The following is a 24653-nucleotide window of genomic DNA, read 5'->3' as shown; positions in this document are numbered from 1 at the left end:
AAGATGGGGAAAGCTGGACCTACTTCTCAGCATTAGTGGGAGGACAGACAGCACAGGGTATGGGGACTGCCACTCTGCCACAGGACACTTTCAGGGACGGGAACAGGAAAGCCCTCCAAGAGAGGGTGGTGTGTGAAGACATAAAGGCCTGGAGGCATGACGGAGCTGGCATGGTGAGGAGCCAGGGGGCATGCTTGTGGCTGGATCCCCAGGAGAGAAGGCTGAGTGGGCTGGGATGGACTTGTTCTCCTGCCACGGAGGCCCACGGGGGAACTGAGTGGTGGTGTGTTCTCTGGGACCTGTGCAGGGCTGTCCCGTGAGGCAGGGCTGTGGGATAGGGGCCGTGCTGGGGGAGCAGACCCTGCCCCACTCACCTGAGCGATGAGGATGCCGACAACGATGCCCAGCTGGTGCAGGGTGCCCAGTGCCCCTCGCAGGGCTGTCGGGGACACCTCCCCCACATACATGGGCACGAAGCCCGTGGTCAGGCCGCAGTATACACCAATGATGAATCGGCCCAGGATCAGCATCTCAAAGGACTTGCCCAGTTTCGAGAAGCCCATGAGCACAGAGGACAGGAAGGCGAGCAGATTGATCATCAGCATCGAGTTTCGCCTGGGGGTAGAGTCACAGGTCAGGTGGGTCCTTCGAGTCCCCCCGACTCCCTAGGGACTGGGTCATAGGGAATACCCCAGAATAGGCAGGGACATCTCCCCCCAATCCCAATACCCATCTGGGACACCCTGGGCAGGGCCAGGACCCCTCTGCTCACCGGCCAAAGCGGTTGACAAAAAGACCCACTGAGAAGGAGCCAATCATGCCCCCTACGGAGAAGATGGCCACGGAGAGGGACCAGAGGGTGGTGAGTGTGGTGGGCAAGATGTTCTCCCCATAGCGGTCGATCCACGTCTGGTTGTAGAACTCCTCGATCACCTGCAGGGGCATAAGCATCCTGGTGGGCGAGGCCAGGACCCAGCGGTTCTTTCCCCCTGGCATTTGCTCCTCAAGGAGGGCCATTTTACCGCAGGATGCTGGAGAGGGCCAGCACCTGGCCAGGCCCAATTCACTGCATGTTCTTGAGCCAAATCCCTCCCCTTTTTCAGGCCTGTTTCCCCAGGTGAGAAACAAGGGGCTGGGTTCTGCCTCCAGCTCTTGTACTTCCCCGGGCATGGTCTCCAGCGCCCTGCGTGGTTTTGCACGCTCAAGGGGACTTGCTGGGGATGATGGCAAATGGCCGGTGGTGGAAGTTCAGGCACAGTGGAGAAGCTTACAGCAAGCACTCCTTCCCACGTATCCCCTTTCTCCTCAAGGTACCTAGGGCCCCAGCTCCTGCCACAAGCCCTCTCCCAGCCCCGGTGCTGGGGAGGGTATCTAGCTGGACAGACAGGTTCTGCCATTCCAGAGGCCCTGGGAGGAAGGGGAGGCTCACTGCGTTTAGGGCCTGGTGTGACCAACCTGCACACAAGCCACGCTCATGAGACTCACGGGACTCACGGCCTGTGGCCTCCTCCCCTCTCCCAGGTGCCCAGGTGGGAAATAGAGGAAAGGCCAGGACAAGGAAGTAGTTCTAGGAACTAGAGCCACCTGTCCTACCACAGGCCTGCCGGCCAGCCCTCCCCTTCCCCAGGGGAGGGCCTGGCTGGATCCCAGAAATGTGACAGGTGGGAGGTACCCGTACTGCCTGAGCACACTCCCTCCACTCACAGGCAGCGCAGACACACACCCAGTGCCACGGGGCTGGCCAGGCGTCACCAGCCACATGTGCAGCTGGGCACAGGTCCAGTATCCCCAGAAGCAGCTTCCTGTGCACACATATCTTCTCACACCCATATTCATGCTCATGTCATCTGAACATGCATGGCTTCAGCCAGTCAAACCTGCAAGCCCCTCCTCCCCTCACCACTTGCAGATCAAACTCAACTCCATGCCCATCCCAGCGGCCCCTCTACAATCACGCTGCAAGTTCATGCACACAGTGCAGCATGCGCGTCTTACAACCTCACTGACCCTTGGCTCGCCCGAACTCTCCCAGGCCCCAGGGGTCTAGCAGAGGAGGCTGTGGGTAGGCACAACGGCCAGAGGAGAAACTGAGGCCTACAGTCCCAGGAATGCCCACTGAGCATGCTGGGCTTGGCCCATGGTTACGGTGGATCCTTGGCCACTAACTGTCTTTCTCCTGCCCTGCTGCCATTATCTGTCCCAGGTCTGGAGACACCTGACAGAGGCTGGGCTCTAGGGGTTAGAACAGGTGGACATGGGGAGGGGGTGGAGGGGAGAGGCACCCCTAATGATCTACTATTTGTCACAGGGAGGCCAGGCGGTGCAAGGGTCTGGAACCTGGACACAATCCAGTTCAGAGCCTAGCTTTACCCTAATCTCCAGTGAGATCAAGGGCTAATGATCTCATCTCAAATGCCATTAGAAATATCCACTTCATAGCGCTGCAGGGAATTAATGAAACACCCTTACGGTGCTTACTTGGTGCCTGGCACCATCGATGAGCCAAGGGACCCCAGTAAGTTCCAGTAGTGACCCGAGGGGACTGCAGACACTGACCAAGGCGGACCAAGGCTGCATTCTACTTCAAAATCAAGCTTCCAGCAGGTCCTACCTCCCACCTACCAATGCCTTTGCCCTCTGCACCACTCCCCGCCCCGCGTGGGTGCTCCGCCCAGAGGGCCCACCTGCCTTACCACACTGAAACCTTTCCAGATCCAGCTGAAAGGTCCAGAAGTCTGCCCTCCCCGAGGACAGGGACCTCAGTGGATTCACACCAGGGCCTGTCCCAGAGCTGATGCCAGGGACGCCGCGTGAGTGAAGGAAGGAGTCAGTGAAGAAAGGGTTCTCCTCTGGAAACCCTGCTTTTGCTGAGGGCAGAGAGAAGGCGGATTTCAACAAACAAAACAAAACACAAAGTGCTTGTGTTCTTCAAGGGACAAAACCAACCCCAGAGGAGGGCTGGTTGGGAACAGTAATGCTCCATTTATCAGGCTCTGAGAACAAGCTGTCCTGGATAAGGGTGCTGTCCAGATAAATGATGCTCACCCCTCTGAGGCCCCAAACTTTCCTGATCTGTTGTCTGGTGGAAACCTTTCTTCCTCCTGTCCCTCTCGCTTTGCTGCCTTAGAACCGGGCCTATGGGCAGGGCTCCACGGCACTGAGGTCCCTGGGGCTCTTCACAGGAGCAAGGAGCGGCTTTGCCCCAGAGGCCTTTAGGTCTTACATTCTGCAGCTGAGACTTCCTATGGTTCCGATACTTATTCACAGAACTCCCTACACTGACACTTTAAAGTCTGCCAAGTCAGCTAATGGAACTTGTTTGAATTGTGTGCAAAGAATGAGACCGTAGGGCCCGGCCGGTCTGGCTCAGTGGTTGAGCATTGACCCATGCACCAAGAGGTCGCCAGTTCGATTCCTGGTCAGGGCACATGCCCAGGTTGTGGGATAGATACCCAGTGGGGGGCATGCAGGAGGCAGCCAATCGATGTTCTCTCTCATCGATGTTTCTATCTCTCTCTCTCCCTCTCCCTTCCTCTCTAAAGTCTGTAAGGAAAAATATTAAAAAAAAAAAAAAAAAAGAGTCTGTAAGTAGGTGCTGAGTGAGGGCTTACTACCTAAAATGAGCTGAGGTTTCTGTTTTGGCAATTCAAGCCTTTAAACCTCTTCTTGGGGCTGGCTAGAGATGTTGAGGACCTTGTGTAAGTGAGGTGTTCCTGGAGCCCCCCTAGTTAAGTCTCCTGCTTGTGGTAACAAGTCAGAAGGACCAAGCCGTGTGGAGGGCTGGCTCCTCTATGGCTCACGGGCCCCGCTGCTACTCAGGCCACTGGATGGGGTTAGAAAGGGTGAGCAGCCAGGCCCTCCACCCGGGCCCCAGGCTCATCCTCCTCTCTACCCCCAGCAGCACTTCCTGGCCAAGCTAAGGTTGTGCAGTAGATTCCTGCCACTTGATCTGACACCTGAACTTTCTGGGAAGAAGCTATGCCCAGCTTCCCGTTTCAGCTGTTGGTGTGGGGGCTGCGTGTCCTCTTGCCCCTGGGGATCCATGCTCCGTGTGGCTCCAAAAGCCGGCCCTGGCCCAGGAAAGGCAGGGGGGCCCCTAGAGAATCAGAACTGCACATGGGGAGAGGTTCTGGGATCACTGCTTCCAACCAGTTACTGCCCTCAGCATCCATCCTAGCAGTGGGTGGGTGCCCCTCAGGGAAGAAGCTAGTTACTGCCCCTAAAAGGATCCCACAGACCCAATCTCCACAACAAGGTCACTGGCAACATCCCTGGCCTGGCTCAGGCTTCTGCTCCCACCCCACGTGCTCATCACAAGCCCGGCAGATGCACTTGATCCCGCCATCCCATCAATCACCAGGTCCTGTCAATTCTGCCTCCTAATTCGTCCTACTCTCTACTCATCACCTCCTGCACTGGCTCTCTCCTGGACTGTGCTCCTGACTCCTCCCAGCCACTGGTGCCAGATTCCTCTTCTCACAGTTTACTGCTCCCCAACATGGCAGGGAGCCTGCCCACCCAATGCACGGGCTCGGCTGTCCCTCTCCGCCTCCCCCCTTCACTGCTCACTCCCAACCTCTCCACCCTGCCAAGGGTCTGTGTGAGTAGGTGCATTCTGGGAAGAAAAGGAAGGGTCCTGTCAGCCTGGGGGGGGGGGATGTCAGGAGGTGGGGGCTATTAGAGATCTCTGTCCAGTTGTCCTCACTGAACTGAGCTCAGTGACACTGTAGGGGCAGCACGGAGAAGCCGGTTGGCTCTGTGCAGTTGCGATCCCTTGGTTTCCTGAACGGTTTCCAGTAAAAAGCTGTTTCTCACTCCAGCATTTCTCCTGGGGGTGAGCATCAGGGTGGGGGAGGGAGGTGTGCGTCATGTCTGACTCCTTGGGAATCACCCCCCTGCCCCCACCACCCCGGCAACTGTGGCCGAAGGACCACGTGTCCACCTGTCTGCAGAGGAAGTTCTGAAGTCCTCCCCGCTGGGCATGAGGCGGAGCATGCTGCCCGGCACAGAAGCTGTTTGCATCACTGCTGTTCTCTGAGAACCTGCCACTTTCAGGGAGCTAAGGACAGGGTTTTCCATTTGCAAACTGCAGGAAGACCAAGCCTTGCCCTAAGGAATTTATACTGCAGAAAAGACCCCGAAGGAAAGCTCTATCCTCAGACCCTGCCTGGTGTAGAGCCCCAGAGCACACACTTCGGCTTGGGGGCGGGGGACAGCTTCCTAGGCTTCAGAGGGCGAGATTACTCACCTTCAGGTAGTGAGTTCCCTGAGAGTGGGGAGCATACATCAGTTTAGAGCAGGGATTGGTAAACATTTTTTATGTAAAAGGCTAGACAGAAAAGATTAGGGTCTACAGACCACATATGGTCTCTGTTGCTTCCTTTTCTCCCCATACCCAAGCTCACCCAACCCTTTAAAAATGTAAATTGAAAACATTTTTAGCTCATGGGCCACACACACAAGCCGCGAGCTGGGTTTGGCCTTCTTGCCGACCTCTGATCTAGACTTCTAGACCACTACCCATAGAAGGGGCATGTGCTTGGGACCCTCTGGCTGTCTCCCACCCTTCCTGTAGTTATTCCTCTAGCCCAGGAGGCCTGGGTCTTCTAGATCATCCCGAGAGAGAATCAGAGCTCCGTCTCAACCTTTCTCCTCTCTCGGAGATTTACTGTGGGATGAAGGGGTTAAACAGCCAGCCAAGCTCTGAGCTCCAGTTAGAAGGGTCGGCTTGTCCGGTTTAGATACTCAGCCTGAACTTGACCCCTATTTCCTGTCCCTCCTCCTCCCCCAACAGCTGGATCTGCCCCCTATCCTCAGCCCAGAGCTTATGTCTCCATAACAACTCTCAGCCACATCCCAGGGTCAGCGGGTCGTTCAGAGCCAGATGGATGATACAGGTGGAAGGGCCAGAGAACCCTGCCCCTCGGTCCCCTGGGCCCTCTCCCTGGGGCCTGGGGTCCAGGCTGCAGATAGAGCTAAAAGCTGGGCCCCACTCCACAGCAGAGAATTGGACCACCCAGGCTGCTTCTCAGGAAGAGCCCAGACTTGGCTTCTCTCCCAACCCAGGCCAGGCCTTGGTTCTGGCCTCTTGACTGGCCTCCGGGGTCTCCCCTGCAGATGGCCTTTTTTAATTCTCCACTGTCCTGAGGATGAAGAGTCTCTCCCACATGGCTCCCCATGCTACTTGGGCACCTCACACTCCTGCATTTTCCTTTGTGCTGCTCGTCCGCAGTCTGCCTGGTGAGCTGCTAACCATCTTTCCCCTCCTCGGGAGAGCCTTCCTGATAACCGCCCTCCTTCTCTATCATGGTGGTTCTCAAACGGGCAATGCGGCCCCAGAGGGCATCTGGCAATGTCCGGAGCCATTTTTATTTTTTTTATTTTTTTATTTTTTTTTTGAATCCTCACCTGAGGATATTTTTCCATTTTTTGTACAGATAGAATGGGAGGGAGAGAGAGGAAAGGAGAGAGAGTGAGAAACATCGACGTGAAGGGACACATCGAGTGGCTGCCACCCGCACGACCAACCAGGGCCGGGGACAAACGGCAACCGAAGTACATGCCCTTAGCGGGAACCGAACCTGGGTCTCTCCGGACCGCAGGCCGACGCTCTAACCGCTGAGCCAAACCGGCCAGGGCCGGAGCCATTTTTGGTTGTCACACTGGCAGGGTACTACTGGCATTTAGTAGGCAAAGGCCAGGGATACTGCTGGACATCCTACGATGCATAGGACAGTCCCCACGACACCGGAGAATGATTTGCCCGGCTCTGTAGCCAAATACCTTCTCCATCACCCTTCTCTACTCCCACTGGGCTGTCCACATTTCCATTACTGCCTGGAGGAAGTCACTACAAGGCACTATGTGCTCACTTTAGACAAAATTTCAACACGAGGATGGCCTGACTCATCTGTGTCGCTGGGGCTCAGCTCAGACTGGGGGAAGAAAGAGTTGTCTAATGATGTAGCTGTGACCGAGTGTGATGGTGTAAGAAATTGTGTAAACAGCTGCAATGTCTGCACATGACTGAGCTTGACTCGGCTTGGAAGTCAGAGCAGGAGGGACCGGCTGGGCAGCAGCTGTAGGTGTGTGAAGGGTGTCTTGGTGCTAATCCAACTACAGTATAACTGTCAGTGCTTCTACAGTGGTCAAGGATGCGCACTGGAGCCGATGCCCTGGATTCAAATCCCAGATCTGCCACTCACTAGCTGTGTGTCCTTGGTTTAATTGCCTAACAGCTCTGTGCCCCAGTCTCTTATAAAACAGGGATTATAGTGCCTACATAATGAGGGTTATTAAAAGGAGCAATTGAATTAGGATTTCTAAAGCACTGAGAACAATGCCCAACACACTAAGCTGTAAGGGTCTGTATCGGTGGAGATGGGGGAGGGGAGAGGGGAGCCAGAACTCTGGATGTAGGCCGAGGTGAGAGGCTGCTGGACGCTCAGCCTGCCGGGGCAGAGGGCTTGGGCTGGGAGGCAGGTCCTGCCTCCAGTACTTTTACTCACCAGTCATCCTGGGTGAGGCGGACCTGCTGGCTCTCCAGGTCAGGTTCCTCCCTTGTCAAACAGAGGGCCAGCCCTGACTGCTTCCTGAGGACGCCTCATTCTCAGACATGCCTGACGCTGTCTCTTGACCAGGAACTCATGGTCTCTAAATGGCCTTTAGTCATTTCTGCTGGCAACTCAGCCACATGCAGGGGAGAGGCAGTTTTCTCCACCCAGTACGATGCCCTTGTTCATTTATTTGCTCTGTGTGGCTGGGCACACCTCCTCCTCGTCCCTCCTTCCCCAGGGAGGCCTGGCCCGGAGGAGTCACGGGAGTCCACCATCAGTCACGCAGTGCGGGGCAGCGGAAGGGTGGTCACAGAGGCGTGAGGCTTGGAGTGCACCTCAGGCCCAGCTGCTCTCATTGTCCAGGTGACCTCACCTAGCCTCGGGCTCCTCCTCTGGAACCTCAGCCCCACCTGCTTCATGAAGCTGCCGTGAGGAGACAATTTGTGGGGAGTTGCTTTGTTAAGATATTATGATTAATTAACTACTTCCAGGAGGAAGCCCTCTGGGGACTGTTTTACGGAGGAGACCAAGCTCCTGGTCATGAAGATCCAGGCTGGCTCCGCGGTCTCTCCTGGAGAGCAGGCCACAGGCCAACCGGTCAGCTGCATGCAGTTTCCTAAGAGAAGTTTCTAAACAGACAAGGGCAGTCAGGTGACCATGCAGGCGGTCACACTTCATGCCACCGCATCTCTGCACAAGCTGTCCCCATGGCCTGGGACACCTGCTCTCCTTCCCCATGAGGCCGACTCACCCTTTCAGGTCTAGAGCAGCTGCCAAGTCCTTGGAGACACCCTTCCTGTCTCTCCCACCCACCCAGCACCATTCCTTCCTCCTGCTCCCACAGCACCTCGAAGCCCTCCGTTCACTATGCTCCGGCTTTTCCTGCAGAATCTCCCCACCCCTCCGGGAGGCTGAGTCTTTGGGGGGCAGGACCTGGCTCAGACCATGTATCAGGCTGTGCCCGAGGACCCGGCTCAGGCCATGTGTCAGGCTGTGCCCGAGGACCCGGCTCAGGCCGTGTCAGGCTGTGCCCGAGGGCCCGGCTCAGACCATGTGTCAGGCTGTGCCCGAGGGCCCGGCTCAGACCATGTGTCAGGCTGTGCCCGAGGACCCGGCTCAGACCATGTATCAGGCTGTGCCCGAGGACCCGGCTCAGGCCGTGTCAGGCTGTGCCCGAGGACCCGGCTCAGGCCGTGTCAGGCTGTGCCCGAGGGCCCGGCTCAGACCGTGTGTCAGGCTGTGCCCGAGGACCCGGCTCAGACCATGTGTCAGGCTGTGCCCGAGGGCCCGGCTCAGACCATGTGTCAGGCTGTGCCCGAGGGTCTGGCTTAGGCCGTGTCAGGCTGTGCCCGAGGACCCGGCTCAGACCATGTGCCAGGCTGTGCCCGAGGGCCCGGCTCAGACCATGTGTCAGGCTGTGCCTGAGGGTCTGGCTTAGGCCGTGTCAGGCTGTGCCCGAGGACCCGGCTCAGACCATGTGTCAGGCTGTGCCCGAGGGCCCGGCTCAGACCATGTTTCAGGCTGTGCCCGAGGGCCCGGCTCAGGCCGTGTCAGGCTGTGCCCGAGGACCAGGATGTGCCCGTTGTGTCCACAGCTTGGCCCTCCCCAGTGTTGAGGACACTACCCTGCAAGTCCTTGAATGAACTTGCTGAATGAAGCTGGCAGGAGTGGATGCCTGTGCCCAGCCTGCTCTGAGCTGCGCATTCATCCCGCACTCGTGTGTGGTCGTCTCCCCTCTTGACATGAGAAGTTGACCCCTCTAATCTGCTGCTGGTTGGAAGCACCGCGGCCAGGCTGGAGAAGTTTGTCAAGGAAACTGACCGCGTGCCCGAGAGCGCGCCCCGGGAAACACGCTCGAGTCAGTGTGTCATCATTCCCACCGCTCAGGCCTCTGGCTCTGGTCCTCAGAGGCTGGTTTCTGAAGGGACCTGTGCACAGGTGCCCACAAACGCACTGCTGACAGGCTCAGCTGGGCCCTTGGTGCTTCGTTCCTGGCCTTCCCGACGCCCCGGCCAGCTGCCCCACCTGTCTCCTCTCCCACAGCGGTCCTCTCCTTCCACCTACTTCTCATTAGATGGGAGGCCCTGGACTGTCCACATCTGCTCCCCGGAAGTATCTCAGTCCCTCGGGCCAGATGCAGCCCATCAGTCTCTGCTCCACCATCCTCCTCCTGGGGCCCCTCCCCGCCTCCCACCCCCTACTGAGTCCTTACATGTTTAAAAATGAGGTCTTGCCCTGGCTGGTTGTAGCTCAATTGGTTGGAATATTGTCCATTGTGCCGAAGGGTTGTGGGTTCGATTCCTAGTCAGGGCACATACCCAGGTTTCCAGTTTGATCCCTGGTTAGGGTGTGCATGAGGCAACTGATCGATGTTTCTCTCTTGCATTGGTCTCTCTCTCTCCCCTCTAAAAACAATGAAAAGCATATCCTTAGGTGAGGATTTAAAAAAAAAATACAAGAAGACTTTATATTTAAGAAATAGTCTCAGCCAGGTAGCCCCTCTAGCTACCACCCCTCTTTTCTCCCTCCTCCGCCAAGTCTCCTGGAAGGGCCGTCTCTATCTTTGCCACCTCCCCTCTCTCTTCAACCTGCTGCAGGGAGGTTTCTACCCCCAAGGGTCCCCTGACCAGCCTCTGCCACCACAGGGTCACCATTGGGTCTTTTACAATCAGCCCCGAAATATGGGGCTGATTTCTTCAGGTCAGCCTCTGGGGCCCCTAACAGCATTCCTTCACTCCATTCCTCCACCCACTGCCTCCCGAGCGCCTCGTATGATCCTTCCGACAGACGGGCTATTGCTCTAGGTCACGGCAACAAACACACGCAACACCCTCGGTGCTTCATTCCTCCTGTCTGGTGAGGCTCTGGGTTCCTGGCGTGGAGGTGCCAGCTCTGCTCCTGCCTAGGATCCTCCTCTTCTCCCAATGAGGCTCGACCCTTACTTCTCTGTTCCAGTCTCTCTAGAACACCCTCCTCTCCTGCTGTTTGGATACCTGCAACCAACTCGAAACTTTTCCCCAGCTGACTACCCACCTAAGAAATAGACCCCATGGCCCTGGCCCATTTTACTCAGTGGTTAGAGCGTCAGCTGGCGGACCAGAGTCCTGAGTTCAGTTCCCGCTAAGGGCATGAGCCTTGGTTGCATTTTGTCCCCGGCCCTGGTTGGGGTCGTGTGGGTGGCGACCACTCGATGTGTCTCTCTCACATCGATGTTTCTCTCTCTCCCCCTCCCACTCTATCTGAAGATAAATGCAAAAGAAAACCAAAAAATAAACAGACCCCATGGCCAAGTGCCTCCTATACGACTCCAGTGGTGTCACACCAAACCTCAATCCCTGCACGTCCCACAGGCCCATCAGCGCCTCCCATCCCTGCTCCTCCTCCAAGCCAGAAACCTAGAAGCAATTTTTAGACCCTACTCTCTTGTCCTCACTGATCTGGTGACCGAGTCCTGCCCGCCCTTCCGAGTCAGTGTGTTTTTCTACCCCTGTGGCAAGAGTGGCTTTGTGGCCAGTTCCCTGTCTCCAGACTCACATGTTCGATCATTCCACCATCCCAGATGCCTGATCATTTCCCTAGAATGCAAATCTGATCATATCTGTCCTCTTTAATGGGTCCCATTGTCCTCATTCTGATATCTACACTCCTTAAGCGGCGTTGCCCACATGCCCATTCTGGCTGCCCCACGCCACACCAGTGGCTGGACATTTTACAGCTGACAGCTACCCACGAGGCCCTTGGTGGCCAGGCTCTGGCTTACCTGTGCCGCCCCCTCCTCCCACTCACTCAAGTCACGCACCAGACTTCTTTCTCTCCTCTGAGCATTTTATTCCCCTGTCAGGGCAACTCCTCAGCCCCACCCTGTTGTTTCTGGAAAACACCCCCTATGCCTGATCTCAGAGTCCTAGCTGTGTCAGTAACTCACTCTGTGATCACAGTCAGGACATCACTTAATCCAGTAGTTCTCAACTTTGGCTGCACGTTACAATCAGTTGCCCAAGCAGAAGCCCAGACCCGTCAGATCAGAATCTGGGAGTGTCCAGGGGACCCTAGCACGCCCTCCGTCTCCCTCTACAATGGCACAGACTCTCCATCTGTAAGAATTCCCAAATGGAGCCAGCAGCTCCGAGGCACACACCTTGGCAAGAGCTATTCAGAGCGCTGAGCAAAGCAGGGCTTGGGGCTGTTCCAAGCATGGGCCCAGTCGCCATTTCAGACGAGTTTAGAAAAATCCCTTCACGTCCCCTACAGCTGAGCATGACTCAGCAGGCCAGGCCTTCCTGGTGACCTGCTCCTTAGCATGGGCGTAGCTCTGACAGCCACCCTCCGCCCGTTTGGAGGAGGCCCAGCTCTGACTCCCGACACTGCCCAGTTCTCCCAAACAGGCCCCGGAGCCTCAGGAACCAGCTACACTCACTTTCTAGTCTGGACAACGAATGTGCCCTTGACAGGAGGACTGTCCACTTTCATTACATCCTCCCTGGGAAGGTACAGCGTTTTAAACTCCCGAGGAGGTTGGTCAGCAAAGGGTCGTGTGGACAAGAGTTTGGCTTCTGACTCCACCGTGTTTACTATGTGACCTTGGGCTCAGTGGTCATTTCATCCACCCTCATCTGCTCAGGGCCTCAGTTTTTGGGTCTATAAAATGAAAATCACCACCCAACCTCAGAAACATATGCAAAAGGCCTGGTGTAGGAGGGACTTGGTATAGTTCCCTTTCCTCTTCTCTCCTCCCTAAAGCAAGTGGGCCAGGCTGGAGGTGATCACCAGGGCCCCTCCTGGTCTTGACATCCAAGTGAACAAGTGAGGACAGATCTGGGATGCATCGTGGGGGGAGGGAAGCAAGCACAGACCGTCACCCCCTGCACTACCCTAGGGCAAGAAGCCATTTTTGTTGTGACTGGCACAGGGCCTCCAGGGAGAGGAGGCAGTTTCAACCTAGAACAGGATGACTTATAAGGAGCAGGCTGTGAGGGACGGGTGTAAGCACAGGCTGGGGGCCCACCTGCCCAGGAGGGCACCAAAGCTCCACCCGACTAGCTGGGTGATGCCAGGCAGGTTTCTTCTCTCTGGCTACTCTCCCCACCTGCCGGGTGGGCACGGTGGATGCTGCCTGCCTGCCTGCCTCGTAGGGCTGCGGGTGAGCAGCGAGGGCGACAAGCAGAGCCCTCTCCCGCCCCGGGTGCCACATAAACACAGCCTCGGTACGCCAGGGATTGCTTTATTACAGATGTCTGTGTTGGCCAGGAGATTGCTCGAGATGACCTATTGAAGCCCCATGTTCCTATGGGCCCTGAGCTTCTAGCATCCTGCAGCCTCGAGCTCTTAAGGCCAGTAGCAAGAACCTCTGAGCTGTTCAGGGCCAGAAAATCGGCTACTGAGGCAGATGGTGAGTTGACATAAATGACTGCCACCTACGAGGCAGGGTGAGTGTGTGAGGGTGTGTGGTGCACAGCAGGGAAAGCATGGCACTCACCTTCTGGGGGGCATTGATAACCCCAGTGTTGTAGCCGAACTGTAGGGAGCCAAGCACTGCCCCTCCCACGGCCATCATGAGGCGGCCCGTCAGCTTCTGCAGAGAAAAAAACACACTGTTACCGGCAGCTCTGGGCCAGGTTACTGCAGGGCAGAGCCTGGGCTGGCAGGTTCCCATGTTCAGGTACCTTGCCTGAGCCCTGGCACTACACCAGTCTTTCTCCCAGGAAACTTGGCCACGTTTTGATTTCAGGTGCCCCAACCAGCCCTGCTGACTTCTAGCCCCTCCGGCTGGCCAGACTCATTCCTGGGGAGAGGAGGAATTAGGGTTCACTCTCTCTCTCTGCAGCTATGTCTTGGCTAGAGACGGACAGGCCTTGGCACTCTCTGGGGTCTCGTTCCCCTGGCGGAGCCATGCCTGGGTCCAGGTGGCTCCAGACTCTGCCTGGGAGGCCCAGGAACCAATATCCCTATACCAAGGAGGGAGAGTGGGGGATGCCAAATTACATGGGAGATGCAACATAGATGGGGGAGAGCCTTGGATTTGAACCCAAAAGTGCTGGCTTCTGATTCCAGCCCACCTGCCTACTTGCTCTGTGAATTCCAGCAGGCTGAGTGAGCCTTCCCCACTCCTTCCGGACCCTGTTTGCTGGTCTGCAAAATGGGAACAGTTTCACGCTGATCAGCATTGGATGTGGTCCCACCTGCCCCTCCCCTCCATTCACAGGGTGGAAAACTGAGCCCCAAGAGGCAGAGATGAGGCAGAGATGAGGGAGAAGAGTTCCATCTTGCTCAGGGGTCTGCAGAGAGCCAGCCTGGAGCTTGGGGTTTCCCGATTCCCCACCCAGTGTTCCTCAAGGCAGCTACCCCAGACCTTGAGCCTCTCAGGGTTATTTGGACACAGATGACATGCCAGCCAGGAATGTGCTTTGGAAAAGTACATGACATGAGGCAAGTAGGAGCGTGGGGCCAAGGCGTTTCCAATGGGCAAAGGAGTAGGGGAGAAAAACGATGGTAAGTTTCTGTCCGCCGGAAGCTGAGGGCCTGAGAGCAGCTGGCAGGTGGGCCCTGGGTGACAAGGTGCCTTGCTTGCAACAGCCTGTCTTGTTAAAAGAGGGGCTCTTTTTTCCTTTTAGAATGAAGAGGCCAAGGAATGTGTCATTAGGGCCCTTAACCGGCTGTGAGAGAGCAGAGCCAGGAGAGGGCCACCGACGAACAGGAACCACCTGGTTTGGTTCTGGAGGGGACAGTCTCCGCTCAGCCAGCCTTGCCATGGGCCTCGGTGTCCCAGCGGAACCCAGATGCAGCCCTGACATCAGGGTCCTCACAGAGAGCGCTGGGCTTAGCTGTTCATCAGACATGTTCCTAGAAGGGTCTTCTCATTCTCTAGAAGCCATCAGCCCGATGACTGAGAAAGCCACAGTTTTCACCAAAGAGGCCGAGAAAAGAGAAAGAAGGCTTCGGGGGGCCCGAGTGCACAAGCTCAGAGTCTGATCTTCACAGGCGAGAGCTGGGTCCTTCCTGCCAAAGTCTGGACGTTCATCCCAGATGCTGGGGCTTCCTTCATGGCAGGGTGAGCTCCCTTTCACAGCACAGCGCCAACCACCCTCCCCTGTGCAGCATGCCCCAGCCTCGCCTTCTCTCTACTCCCTAGGGAGCCTTCAGATCCAGAGCTGTCAGTTCTGAGTGGGTGGTGAGTACCTGGCAGACCTCCTGGGGGCTCCCGCCAAGCCCAATCCATAAGGTGACCACTGGGATTAAGTAAGAGGATGTGGAGAGGCACCGAGCAATGACTGAGGGAGGGCTAAGCAGTGGCTGCTGACCCCCCCCCCATGGGAGAGCATTCTGCCTGGTGAGTCACATGTGCTAGCTTGGGGCTGTCCACTGGGCTGTCCAGAGTGTGACAAAAATGTTTTTCTAGTACACAATAGAATAAGTATAAAACTAACAATGCAGCCCTGCCTGGTGTGGTTCAGTTGGCTGGGTGTTGCCATGTGCACTGAAGCTTCTATTCCCCCAGCGCAGGAAGATTCCTGGGTGGGGCACATTCCCAGGGGTAGTGGGCTCGATCCCCAGCAGGGGGCGTGCAGGAGGCAGCTGAGTGATGCTTCTCTCTTGCATGGATGTTTCTCTCCCTCTCCCTTCCTCTCTCTCTAAAAATCAATATAAATATTTTTAGAAAACTCTATAAAATGAACATCGAAAACCTATGATTTAATAAAATGTAGCGTAACTATATGATGCAATTTTAAAAAGAAAGTTCTTGCCCTGGTCGGTTTGGCTCAGCGGTTGGAGCGTCAGCCTGCGGTCCGGAGAGACCCGGGTTCGATTCCTGCTAAGGGCATGTACCTTGGTTGCAGTTTGTCCCCGGCCCTGGTTGGGTTGTGCGGGTGGTGGCCACTCAATGTGTCCCTTTCGCGTTGATGTTTCTCTCTCTCTTCCTCTCTCTCCCTCCCACTGTGTCTGAACACAAAATGGAAGAATGTCCTCGAGTGAGGATAAAAAAAGAAAGTTCTTTAGGTATTGATTTGGGAAACACATCAAGATATATTAAGTAAGAGAAGCAAGCTTCAGAGCAGTGTGTTGGATGCTACCACCTTTTGTGTAAAAAATAGATAAATAAGGCCGGGGGGGGGGTATAACTATCCACTTATTTAAGAGTGCACAAGAGGGGGACCGTGGAGGGTCTGGGTGGCAGAGGCAGAGTGAAAGGGAGACTTTCTTTTATACCCTTTGGCATGTTTTTGAATTTTGAACCTTGTGAATATATGACCTATGCAAATGTTTTTACAAGTCCTGCAGTTTCATATTCTTAGAACAAAGCAATTTAAATGAAAATAAAAGTGAAAAATAATACAGATGATAGACCCTCTGGTAAAAACCATGCCGGTACCGTGTGAATTAATGACGCTGTGAGAAGTGGTACTATTGTTACAGGCCCTGCTCTCAGTCTGGCTAGGAAGCTCCAGGGGTCTCTCTGGGCCTCCCAGGTCACCCTTGGGACCCTGCCCGGCAGCTGTAGCCTCTGGCAGTGGGGGCTGCTAGGAACCAAAGACAACCCTTGCGCTGGACTTTGCCATTTGTCAGGTGAAAGTCAAACCCCATTTTAGAAAACCTGCCTACCCACATCCGGAGTCACATCCACACCCACCCGGGCAGGCTGCTGCCTTAGGACCTATGAAAATGCTCCACGAGCCGTGCTCAGGCCCTGGACGAAACAAGCCCCGGTCCTGACAAGGAAGAGGCTTCTGGTCCGGTGCAGAGGCCAGTGTGGTCTGAGCGTCAACCAGTTGGTGGGCAAGGCACTGTGGGAGTCCTGGGGAGAGAGCCTTGTGATTTTGCCTGGGGACGATCGAAGATGGGCGTCACGAAGAGCCACTGGAGTGGGCCGGGAAGGACATGTGGGGAGCCTGCCCAGTGGGGAAGCAGCGGCAAGGCTGCGTTCCGGGTAGACAGAACAGTTCGTGCAGGGGGGAGAAAAGGGGCCCCATATGGCCAGATTGAACGGGGTGCTCAGTGTGGCTGGACGCTAGTGCAGGGGCAGTTCGTGGCCCCCGCTCCTTGGTAGGCACCAGTTACACAATCACACTCCCACTCCCGCCCCACTGCACCCTCCAAACCCAGCTTGACCACTGCTGGAGTCAGGAGACCCAGGCGGAAGGGCAGGGAGCTTGCCCCTCACCTTGGAGTTGGGATATGTGGTGGCCCTGGCTCGGGGCCTGCGTTTCTTCACATGGGAAATGGGGACAAGAGTCCCTTCCCTGCAGGGTTGCTGTCAGGGTCCCAGTCAGTGCCCGTCACAGGGCTTGCAGGGTTCACTTGACAAGTGTTTTCTGGATCAGGGAAGGATGGGAAGGCACCCTCGATTGGGCCACATTGGCACCATCTGCCCCCACCAGCCCTATGGCTGGAACTGAAACATGGCGATGACACCCATTCATTCAACGTGTATTTATTTTAGTACCAAGCTGAGGGACAAGTTGGTGATGCCTTAGAGAAGGGGTACAAACCCCACAGCTTGTGGTTTTCTTATGAAGCCTTTTTAGGGGTGCAGGAATAACGTGGAGCCCAGAACCTGAGACACCCCCCCCCCCTGGGGTGGGGTTAAATTCTAGAACATCCACACTCTTCTACGTCTTTGCCCTTGCTGGGTCTGCTAGTCTCCAGCTTTTGCTCAAAGTAGTTGGGAATACCCACCTGATGCTCACCCGCCAGACTGGGAACTTGTTCAGCAAGGGACCTAGCATGCCCAGGGCAGGACACAGCACAGAACCTTTGTGAAAGAAGACCCACCACTTCTGAGTTTAGCTTTTGGGCAAAACAGGCTCTGTGTTTCTCTGTTCTGCCAGAACAGTATTCATCCTAACAGACATTATCTTGCCTATTTATCAGTCCTCTGATGAGTACTGAAACCTCAGCTCTGAGAGGTGGAAATAGGCGAATGGGCCCTGGCCAGTTTGGCTCAGTGGTAGAGTGTTGGCCCGCGGACCAATGAGTTGCGATTCAATTCTGGCCAAGGGCACGTGTGGGAGGCAACCAGTCAATGTGTCCCTCTCACGTGGTTTTCTTTTTTGTTGTTGTTCAGATAGAGTGGGAGGGAGAGAGAGGAAGAGAGAGAGAGAGAGAGAGAGAGAGAGAGAGAGAGAGAGAAACATCGACGTGAAAGGGACACATCAGGTGGCTGCCACCTGCACGACCAACCAGGGCCGGGGACAAACTGCAACCAAGGTACATGCCCTTAGCGGGAACCGAACCCGGGTCTCTCTGGACCACAGGCCGACGCTCTAACCGCTGAGCCAGGGCTCACGTGGTTTAGTCTCTCTCTTTCCCTTTCTCCCTCTACATCCCTCCCACTCTATCTGCAGATAAATAGAAAAAAAAAAATTCTTGGGTTAAAACAATATTAATAATAATAATAAAGAAACAGACTAACAGTAACCCCCCACCCCAGCCCACAAGGCTGGAGAGGAAAGACCACCAAACTGAGTTCAAGCCCTGGCTCTTCACAGGCCCCTCAGTTCAGCAGATGCCCAGGCTCAGGGTCCAGCTCCCACCATTTGTCACCTCTATACTAATTCCGTGAGACCCTCACTGAGAGCGCTCCCTCCCCCAGGAAGCCAGGGATGAGGTGTCAACATCTGGGACCTCTCCTCTCACACACCACGATGATGATGGCCCTGGCCATGTAGCATTGTGAGCACCGTAGCCTTTGACTTGCCACGTACCCTTCCTTGGCTCAGCCCTTCAGCAGGACCGTGGTCAATATCAGCAGAGGGAGAGGATGTGGCTGCTGCCCCTGAGAGTTAGGACATTCCCTGCGGGAGAGGGTCCAGATGTTGTTCCCATCCCCTTCCCTCACACAGCTTCCCCAGGTGACTGGAGCATGGGACACAGCTTTGTAACTGCTTGGCCCCCAGTTCTAAGGAGGCAGGGCAGGGGCTTACCAGGTCCCTGACAGCTTCCTTTGGATTTATTTTGTGTATGTTTCTTTTCTAAGATTTCATGCGAACAAACTTCTGGGCATTGAAAAAGAAGCCCAGTGCCCTGGCTGGGTGACTCAACTGGTTGAAGCATCGTCCTGTACACCAAAAGGCTGCAGGTTCGATTCTCTGTCAGGGCACATACCTAGGTTGTAGGTTCGATCCCCAGTTGGGGTGCATACGGGAGGCAACCAATTGATGTTTCACTCTCACACTGATGCTTCTCTCTCTCTGAACATATCCGCAGGTGAGGATTTAAAAAAAAAAAAAAAAAGCCCAAGAAATTGCAGAATTGCTTGAACACCCTCGTGTGATAGATAGAAGACAAAAGTTAGAGGCAGGGGCCCAGGACACTCAGCAAAACAAAAGCCAGTGCTGGGACTAGGAATCTTTGGATTCCTACACTGGCGTTCTACCCTCTCTGACCTTTTCTTTCAAAGAGAAGAGTAATTGCTCTGATGCCTGACCTTCAGGGGACCTCAGGCATTTACTGCCCTAGAAGCCATTTCCTTCAAGACTTCAGTGGTCAGGACTTGCCTGGCTGAGCCTCCCTGCACCCTGTGGTGGCCCTGGAGGCAGAAGGGAGTGATCAATCTTTTGTGTGTGTGTGTTGGTGGGGGGAGCTCATCAATCTTTAAAGCAGAGAGGAGAGGAGGGAGCTGCCAAAGTTAGCAGCACCAACAGCACCTGCAGCACCAGAGCACCAGCAGCACCTGCAGCAGCACCTGCAGCACCTGCAGCGGGCTATGCAACATAACAAGGGCTGCTTACACAACCCCACTTAACACTATGAACACACTCCAGGGAGACTGCTTCCACTTTCACAGATGAGAAAATGGAAGGCCCAGAGAAGAAAAGCGGGTACCGGCAAGTCCCTCGGCTTCTGTGAAATTTCACGTTGGGGGGGTCTCTGATGCCAAACTTTGTGCCCTTCCTGCTTGTGTCCTTCCCCCTCCGTTTCCGGGTACTGGTCCCCGAAGGAAACAAGGTTTCTACCTGGTGCTTTCTATGTAGGTCAAATTCCCTTCCAGCAACTCTGAGCCTTGCCCAGTTTGAGCCAGGACAGCCCAGGCCCAAGCTTCTAGCTAGCTGGGTAGATTTTGCTCTAAGCCAAGGTCAGCAAACTATGCCCATGGACCAAATCCAGCCTGCCAGCTAAGAATGGGTCTTACATTTTTTAGTTAGCTGCAAAAAGGACTACTATTTTGTGATTCATGAAAATTATATTGAATTCAAATTTCAGTGAGCACTAATGTAGTTTGAAACACAGCCACACTCATTGGTTTACACTATATTGTTTATGGCTGTTTCTGTGCTACAATGACAGAGCTGATGACATTTACTTACTCTTTGGCCCTTTATAGAACAAGTTTGCCTATCTCTGCTTTAAGCCCCAGGTCCCCTGAACTGCTATATGCAAACCCAATAAGTAAACTGCACAGGATTTTCAGTGCCTTCCAGGCAGAACCAAGTCATTCTCCCTAAATTAATAACAAGGTGTTTCCCCTAAAATGGGATGTTAAATGCAAACAATTGGCTCCCTGGGCTATGTGTGCGGGCCCTAGGGTAGGGCCTGGACATCTGGAGAAGCTGACATCCCTGAGAAGTACCCTTTCAGTGGTGAAATGGACATCAACTCAACTCTCAAATGGATTTGATAAGACCATGGGAATATGCAAAGGTCCCTGACACTCAGCAAACAAACATAAATCCCAGTTTCCCCGCTTGTGTGACCTTGAAAGAGCCCCTTCCTCTGAGACCTCCAGTTCTCAATAAGAGAGGCTTTCTAAGAAAAATAAAGTATATTACCAAGGAAAGATAACGCTTGAATGCATATTGCCAACGCTATTCTAGTCGATGAGGATTCAGCAATATAAACCACATTCCTGCCTTTCTGGAACTTGATATTTTAGTTGAGGGCGAGGACAGAAAACAAATACCTAAGACACATCAGGTGGTAGTGGTATGAAGAAAAGTGATGGGGGGTGCTATTTTGTAATCATGGGACATGCCTGTAACGGAATACTATGCAGCTGTTGGAAAGAATGCAACACATCTGTATGTACTTGATCTGAAAGGAGCCCCAGGGTAGATTATTCAGAGAGAAAAGCAAGGTACAAAACAATGTATAGAATGTACATTTTAAAAGGAAGAAGATAATGAACTTGTATAATGATACTTGTTTGTACACAGAGAAACACTGCAAGTATTTACTTCGAAGGGGTGGTGAGTAAACAGGCTGGACCACCCAGGGCTGCACTAGGTAGAAAGTGTGATCCAACTACATAAAAAATTACATTTATAGGCCCACATATACACATGCACAAAACGAGGTCTGTGAGGGTAAACACCAAACCATCACAACTGAGAGAAGGCATTCACTTGTTCTGACTGTGTATGCTTCTCCACAGTTGGCTCCCTTACTTCTATAATTTAAAAAAAAAAAATCCACAACCTGACCCAGAGAGGTATGTGCTATTATTTCTACTACAGTTGAGGAAATAAATTCCTGAGGTCGAATGGTAGAGCTGTTTCTGATGGAGCCTTTTCCTCCCCACTTAAATGTCAAGATGGGGGGAGATAGCTCTAGGCGCCATGTGGGCAGATGTCCTGTCCAGCAGAGGCCTCAGTAGCCAAAGGCTCCATAAGCTGGGATCTGGCAGGAGCTCTCTCCTCCCACGTCCAGGGTGCCGAGACCCTGGGAAGGCAAAAGCCAGGAAGGTGATGGGCTTGGAGAGAATGAATACTACCCTCATTCTGCCCAAGATCCAGACCTGGGAGCCCTGCTCAGTTACTGTAAAACCCCAGCATTTATGCGTTAGTTACTGCTTCCCTAGGCTGGTGGCTGGTAACAGTCTCCGGCTCTATTCTACCCCTCCCACAGAGGAAGGTAACAATGGAGGTTTGTTTTGGTGGCCAGGCTGAGGCCTGCAGGCCTGGACACAGACTCTCTGAGCCCGTAAGTCCAACCAGAAGCCTTCTCGGCCTCTACTATCCTGCCGATGCCGGTGACCAAACTGAGTGGCTTTGTCACCTTTTTGACCAGGAGTGACATGGGGGAAGGGCTGAGGTTGCAGGTTCCTAAGCCAACGCTGCGCACACTTCCCCCTTTGTTCCGGGCCTCCCCAGCTCTGCCAGCCTGGGGGAGGGGGAGACTGGATGTCTGTACCCTTGCAGCCAGAGCCGAGCTCTAGGCCCTGATACCCCGTGACCAGGAGGCACCGGGTAAAGCTGAGCTCCCTAAAGTAACAAGCTGATTATGGGGGATTTGAGGCTGACCCAGCTCTGGGGCAAGTAGGGTCGAGTCCCTGTAAAGGATCATCACAGATGTTTACACTGCCTGCACACCCAAACTGGCCATACAAAGGGTGTTTCCACTCAAAATAGCCACCACCCTGATTTAGGGCCCCTGGCTTGTCTCACCACATCCACCACAGGGTAGCGAACCTCCATTTTACAGTAAGAAATCAAGGCTCTGAGGAAAGCCACTTCCCCAAGGTCATAGTTTTGTGAGGACATGTGTTGTTTTCACTCACAGAAGGGTTTCATTTACGCCTAATCCAACTTTGAGACTCCTACTGTGCCCAGAAAGAGTTTGGAAAGTCCTAGGAGTCTGGGAATTTCTGCTCATTTGGGGTGAGTAGAGGTGGCACAGAGGACAGAGGCGGGGAGAAGAAAGCATCTTTTCTTATACTGTAGCGCACCTCAACTATTTTGTGACAGCCTTATCTTAGACACATCTTTCCTTTCTGGCCTCGGTTTCCCCATCTGTCAAATGGAGGGCTGGGCCATGTAGTGGAAGGTCCCCCTTCTTACTCTGACTTTCCTTTATCCTCTTATGTCATCCTAGCAAGGCTAGCAGTGTGTTCTGAGGTAGAAGGCCCAATCTGTGACCTTGGGAAAGGCATTTTTCATTGGACTGTGACTCATCTCCCTTACCAGGGAGGCAGGGCAGCCACATTAGCTGATTCATCTCTCATCCATGGCTGGCTACCTCTGCAAACCAACTTCTACAAACCCTTACTGACCAACTGGTGCCTTAATCATTTCCTGCATGAAGTGATAATAATGGCCCAGATATCACGGGGCTCCCCAAAAGTTCACACTGCCAGAATGCCAGACTTCTGGACAGAGGCCACAACCCAGGTACAGGTCACCTGAGGCCCAGGTAAGAGCAATGCATCACGGGAGCCCAAAGAGGCAAGGAAGATTTATGCAATATCTATGAGTACACCCACATTTTTTTTCTGATTTCCTACTGATACTCTAATGATGAAAATGACATTATTATGCATTATTAAGGCAGCTGAGCCAAGCTGAACCTCAAAACTACAACTGCAGGACTTCAGAAAAGCATTTACTAGCCAAGAGCCTAATAAACTGTAAGAATATTCTATCTCCACATAGAATATTTACTTATACACTCAACACATAAACACCCAGGTCCTGTATCACATGCTGAACAGATAGTTCTTACCCTTGAGGAAGTAAGAGTTATCCCTTACACATGGAGAAAATGAGGCCCAGAGAGGTTAAGTGGCCTGCCAGAGCCCTGAGATAACACAGCAAGTATTTGGACTTTGTGGTCTCAAGCCCTTACCAGTAGTGCTTCTCATTTGATTTTTATTATGTTATATCCCAGCAAAACGGCTAACCTATGACAGTCAGGAAACGTGTTCCCCAGGGTGGGGTGAAGCAAGTAGTCAGGATTCAACAGGTATGGAAGAGCCTTTTCCGGGTGAGGGTATGAGGGTACAGCCTGGTGCTAGTGTTAGGCACCACTCTGCCCAGCCCAGACCCCACTCAGTCCCCCGCACGCCTCCACAGCCCACAGAAAGGGGCAGTGCAGAATTCAGCCCTACCCCAGCATTCCAGGTTAAAAAAAAGGTATCCTCGCATCCTGCCTGCCAAGGAGATGAGAATATCAAGAGGATAAGAAGGGAACGTTTCAAAGAAAAAGTGACTTGAAAATATTTCATACAGGGGAGAAGATGGGAAGAAGGAATGGAACAATGTCCTGCTCACAGGAGGGGCTCAATACATATTCTGGGTAGGACAAAGGTCCACTGCACGACAACCCCGTTTACAGATGAAAGAAGAGCTGTTTGCTCTTAAAGAAGAGTCCTCATCTATTCAAAATACGACGTCTCTCGTTCCTCAGTGCCCCTCCTCTGGCTCCACTCCAGCCCGGGGTCCCTTCCCGTTTCTCAGTCCCCTGGGCTCGCGGCGACGGCCGCAGCCTCGTCCGAGAGGGAAACGTGTCATCTCGGAGCACGCCAAGCTTTGGGGCCTGCGCTACTCGGAAAGAAGGGCCTCGGAGGCCAGCCTCTTCGCGTCTAAGCCTGGAAGGACCCAGGCACCTTGGAACTGGAGACCCGGCCTTAAGAAAGTGCCCTCCGCCTCGGAACCCAGGCCGCGCGAGGTGCGGCGCCCCAGGAAAGGGGAGCGGCGGCCGGCTGCCAGCAGGAGGAGGGTCCCGCCTCCTCCGCACGCTGCTGGGGCCGGGCCGGGCCGGGCCGGGGGCTCGGCCCGCTCAGCCAATGGGTGCCACAGGAGGAGTCCGCGCGCTGGGAGATCGTGAGAGACGTGCGTTACGGGGCCTTGGGTCCCCGCGCAGCGTCCCCGGAAGCCGTACACTCAGAGCAGGCGCCAACGACGCGCGCGGCGCCTTAGAGCCCGCCAGATCCTGCGCCCATGCCGCCCGTGCCACCCCTGAATCCGCCACCCCTGCTCTCTAGGCCGGCGCCCGAAGAGGCTCAGAGACGCGCGCCGCCCGCTCTGGGTGCACAGCGCGGCCGGGCCGTCGGAGAGACCCAGGCCGGGCGAGCGCGCGGCTTACCTTGCTGCTGGGATCCATGGCTGTGCTGCGCTGCGCTGCGCCGGAGGCTCTTGCAACGGGGGCGCGGGCGGGCGGGCGGGCGGCTCAGGTTCCGAGGCACCAACTGCGAGGCAACCTGCGAGTCTGACTCCGCTCGCTCCCCGGACCCACGGTCTTCAAGCTCCGCAAGGCTACCTCTACGGTTTAAAGGACCCCTGCCATTGGCTGGCGCTACTAGTGTGTGTTGGAGGGGGGAGGGGGCGCAGATCTGGGGGCGGGGCTTGGGGCACGTCAGGGGCGTGGCTGCGCGGGGAGGGGGCCTGG

General features: G+C 54.7%; 1 protein-coding gene across 2 annotated transcripts in view; it reads right to left on the bottom strand.

Annotated features, from left to right (window-relative positions):
• The window catches only part of SLC2A1 (solute carrier family 2 member 1), a 28678-nt gene extending 4260 nt beyond the window's left edge, over positions 1-24418 (bottom strand). Inside the window, exons 1-4 of one of the 2 annotated variants that reach the window (XM_036255266.1) lie at positions 24351-24418; positions 13033-13128; positions 773-933; positions 375-615 (exon numbers count right to left, since the gene is read on the bottom strand). In XM_036255266.1, the coding sequence (XP_036111159.1) occupies positions 375-615; positions 773-933; positions 13033-13128; positions 24351-24368 (516 nt within the window). In that variant the 5' untranslated portion in view covers positions 24369-24418. Of the gene's footprint in view, positions 1-374; positions 616-772; positions 934-2693; positions 2868-13032; positions 13129-24350 lie in introns of those variants that run through there. The other variant, XM_036255268.1, reaches the window with a different exon arrangement.
• Positions 24419-24653: the final 235 nt, after the last annotated feature.

This window comes from Molossus molossus, unplaced genomic scaffold (assembly GCF_014108415.1).
Source record: "Molossus molossus isolate mMolMol1 unplaced genomic scaffold, mMolMol1.p scaffold_m16_p_12, whole genome shotgun sequence".
In the NCBI taxonomy this organism is placed as follows: Eukaryota; Metazoa; Chordata; class Mammalia; order Chiroptera; family Molossidae; genus Molossus; species Molossus molossus.
This window is presented reverse-complemented; position numbering and strand designations above follow the sequence as displayed.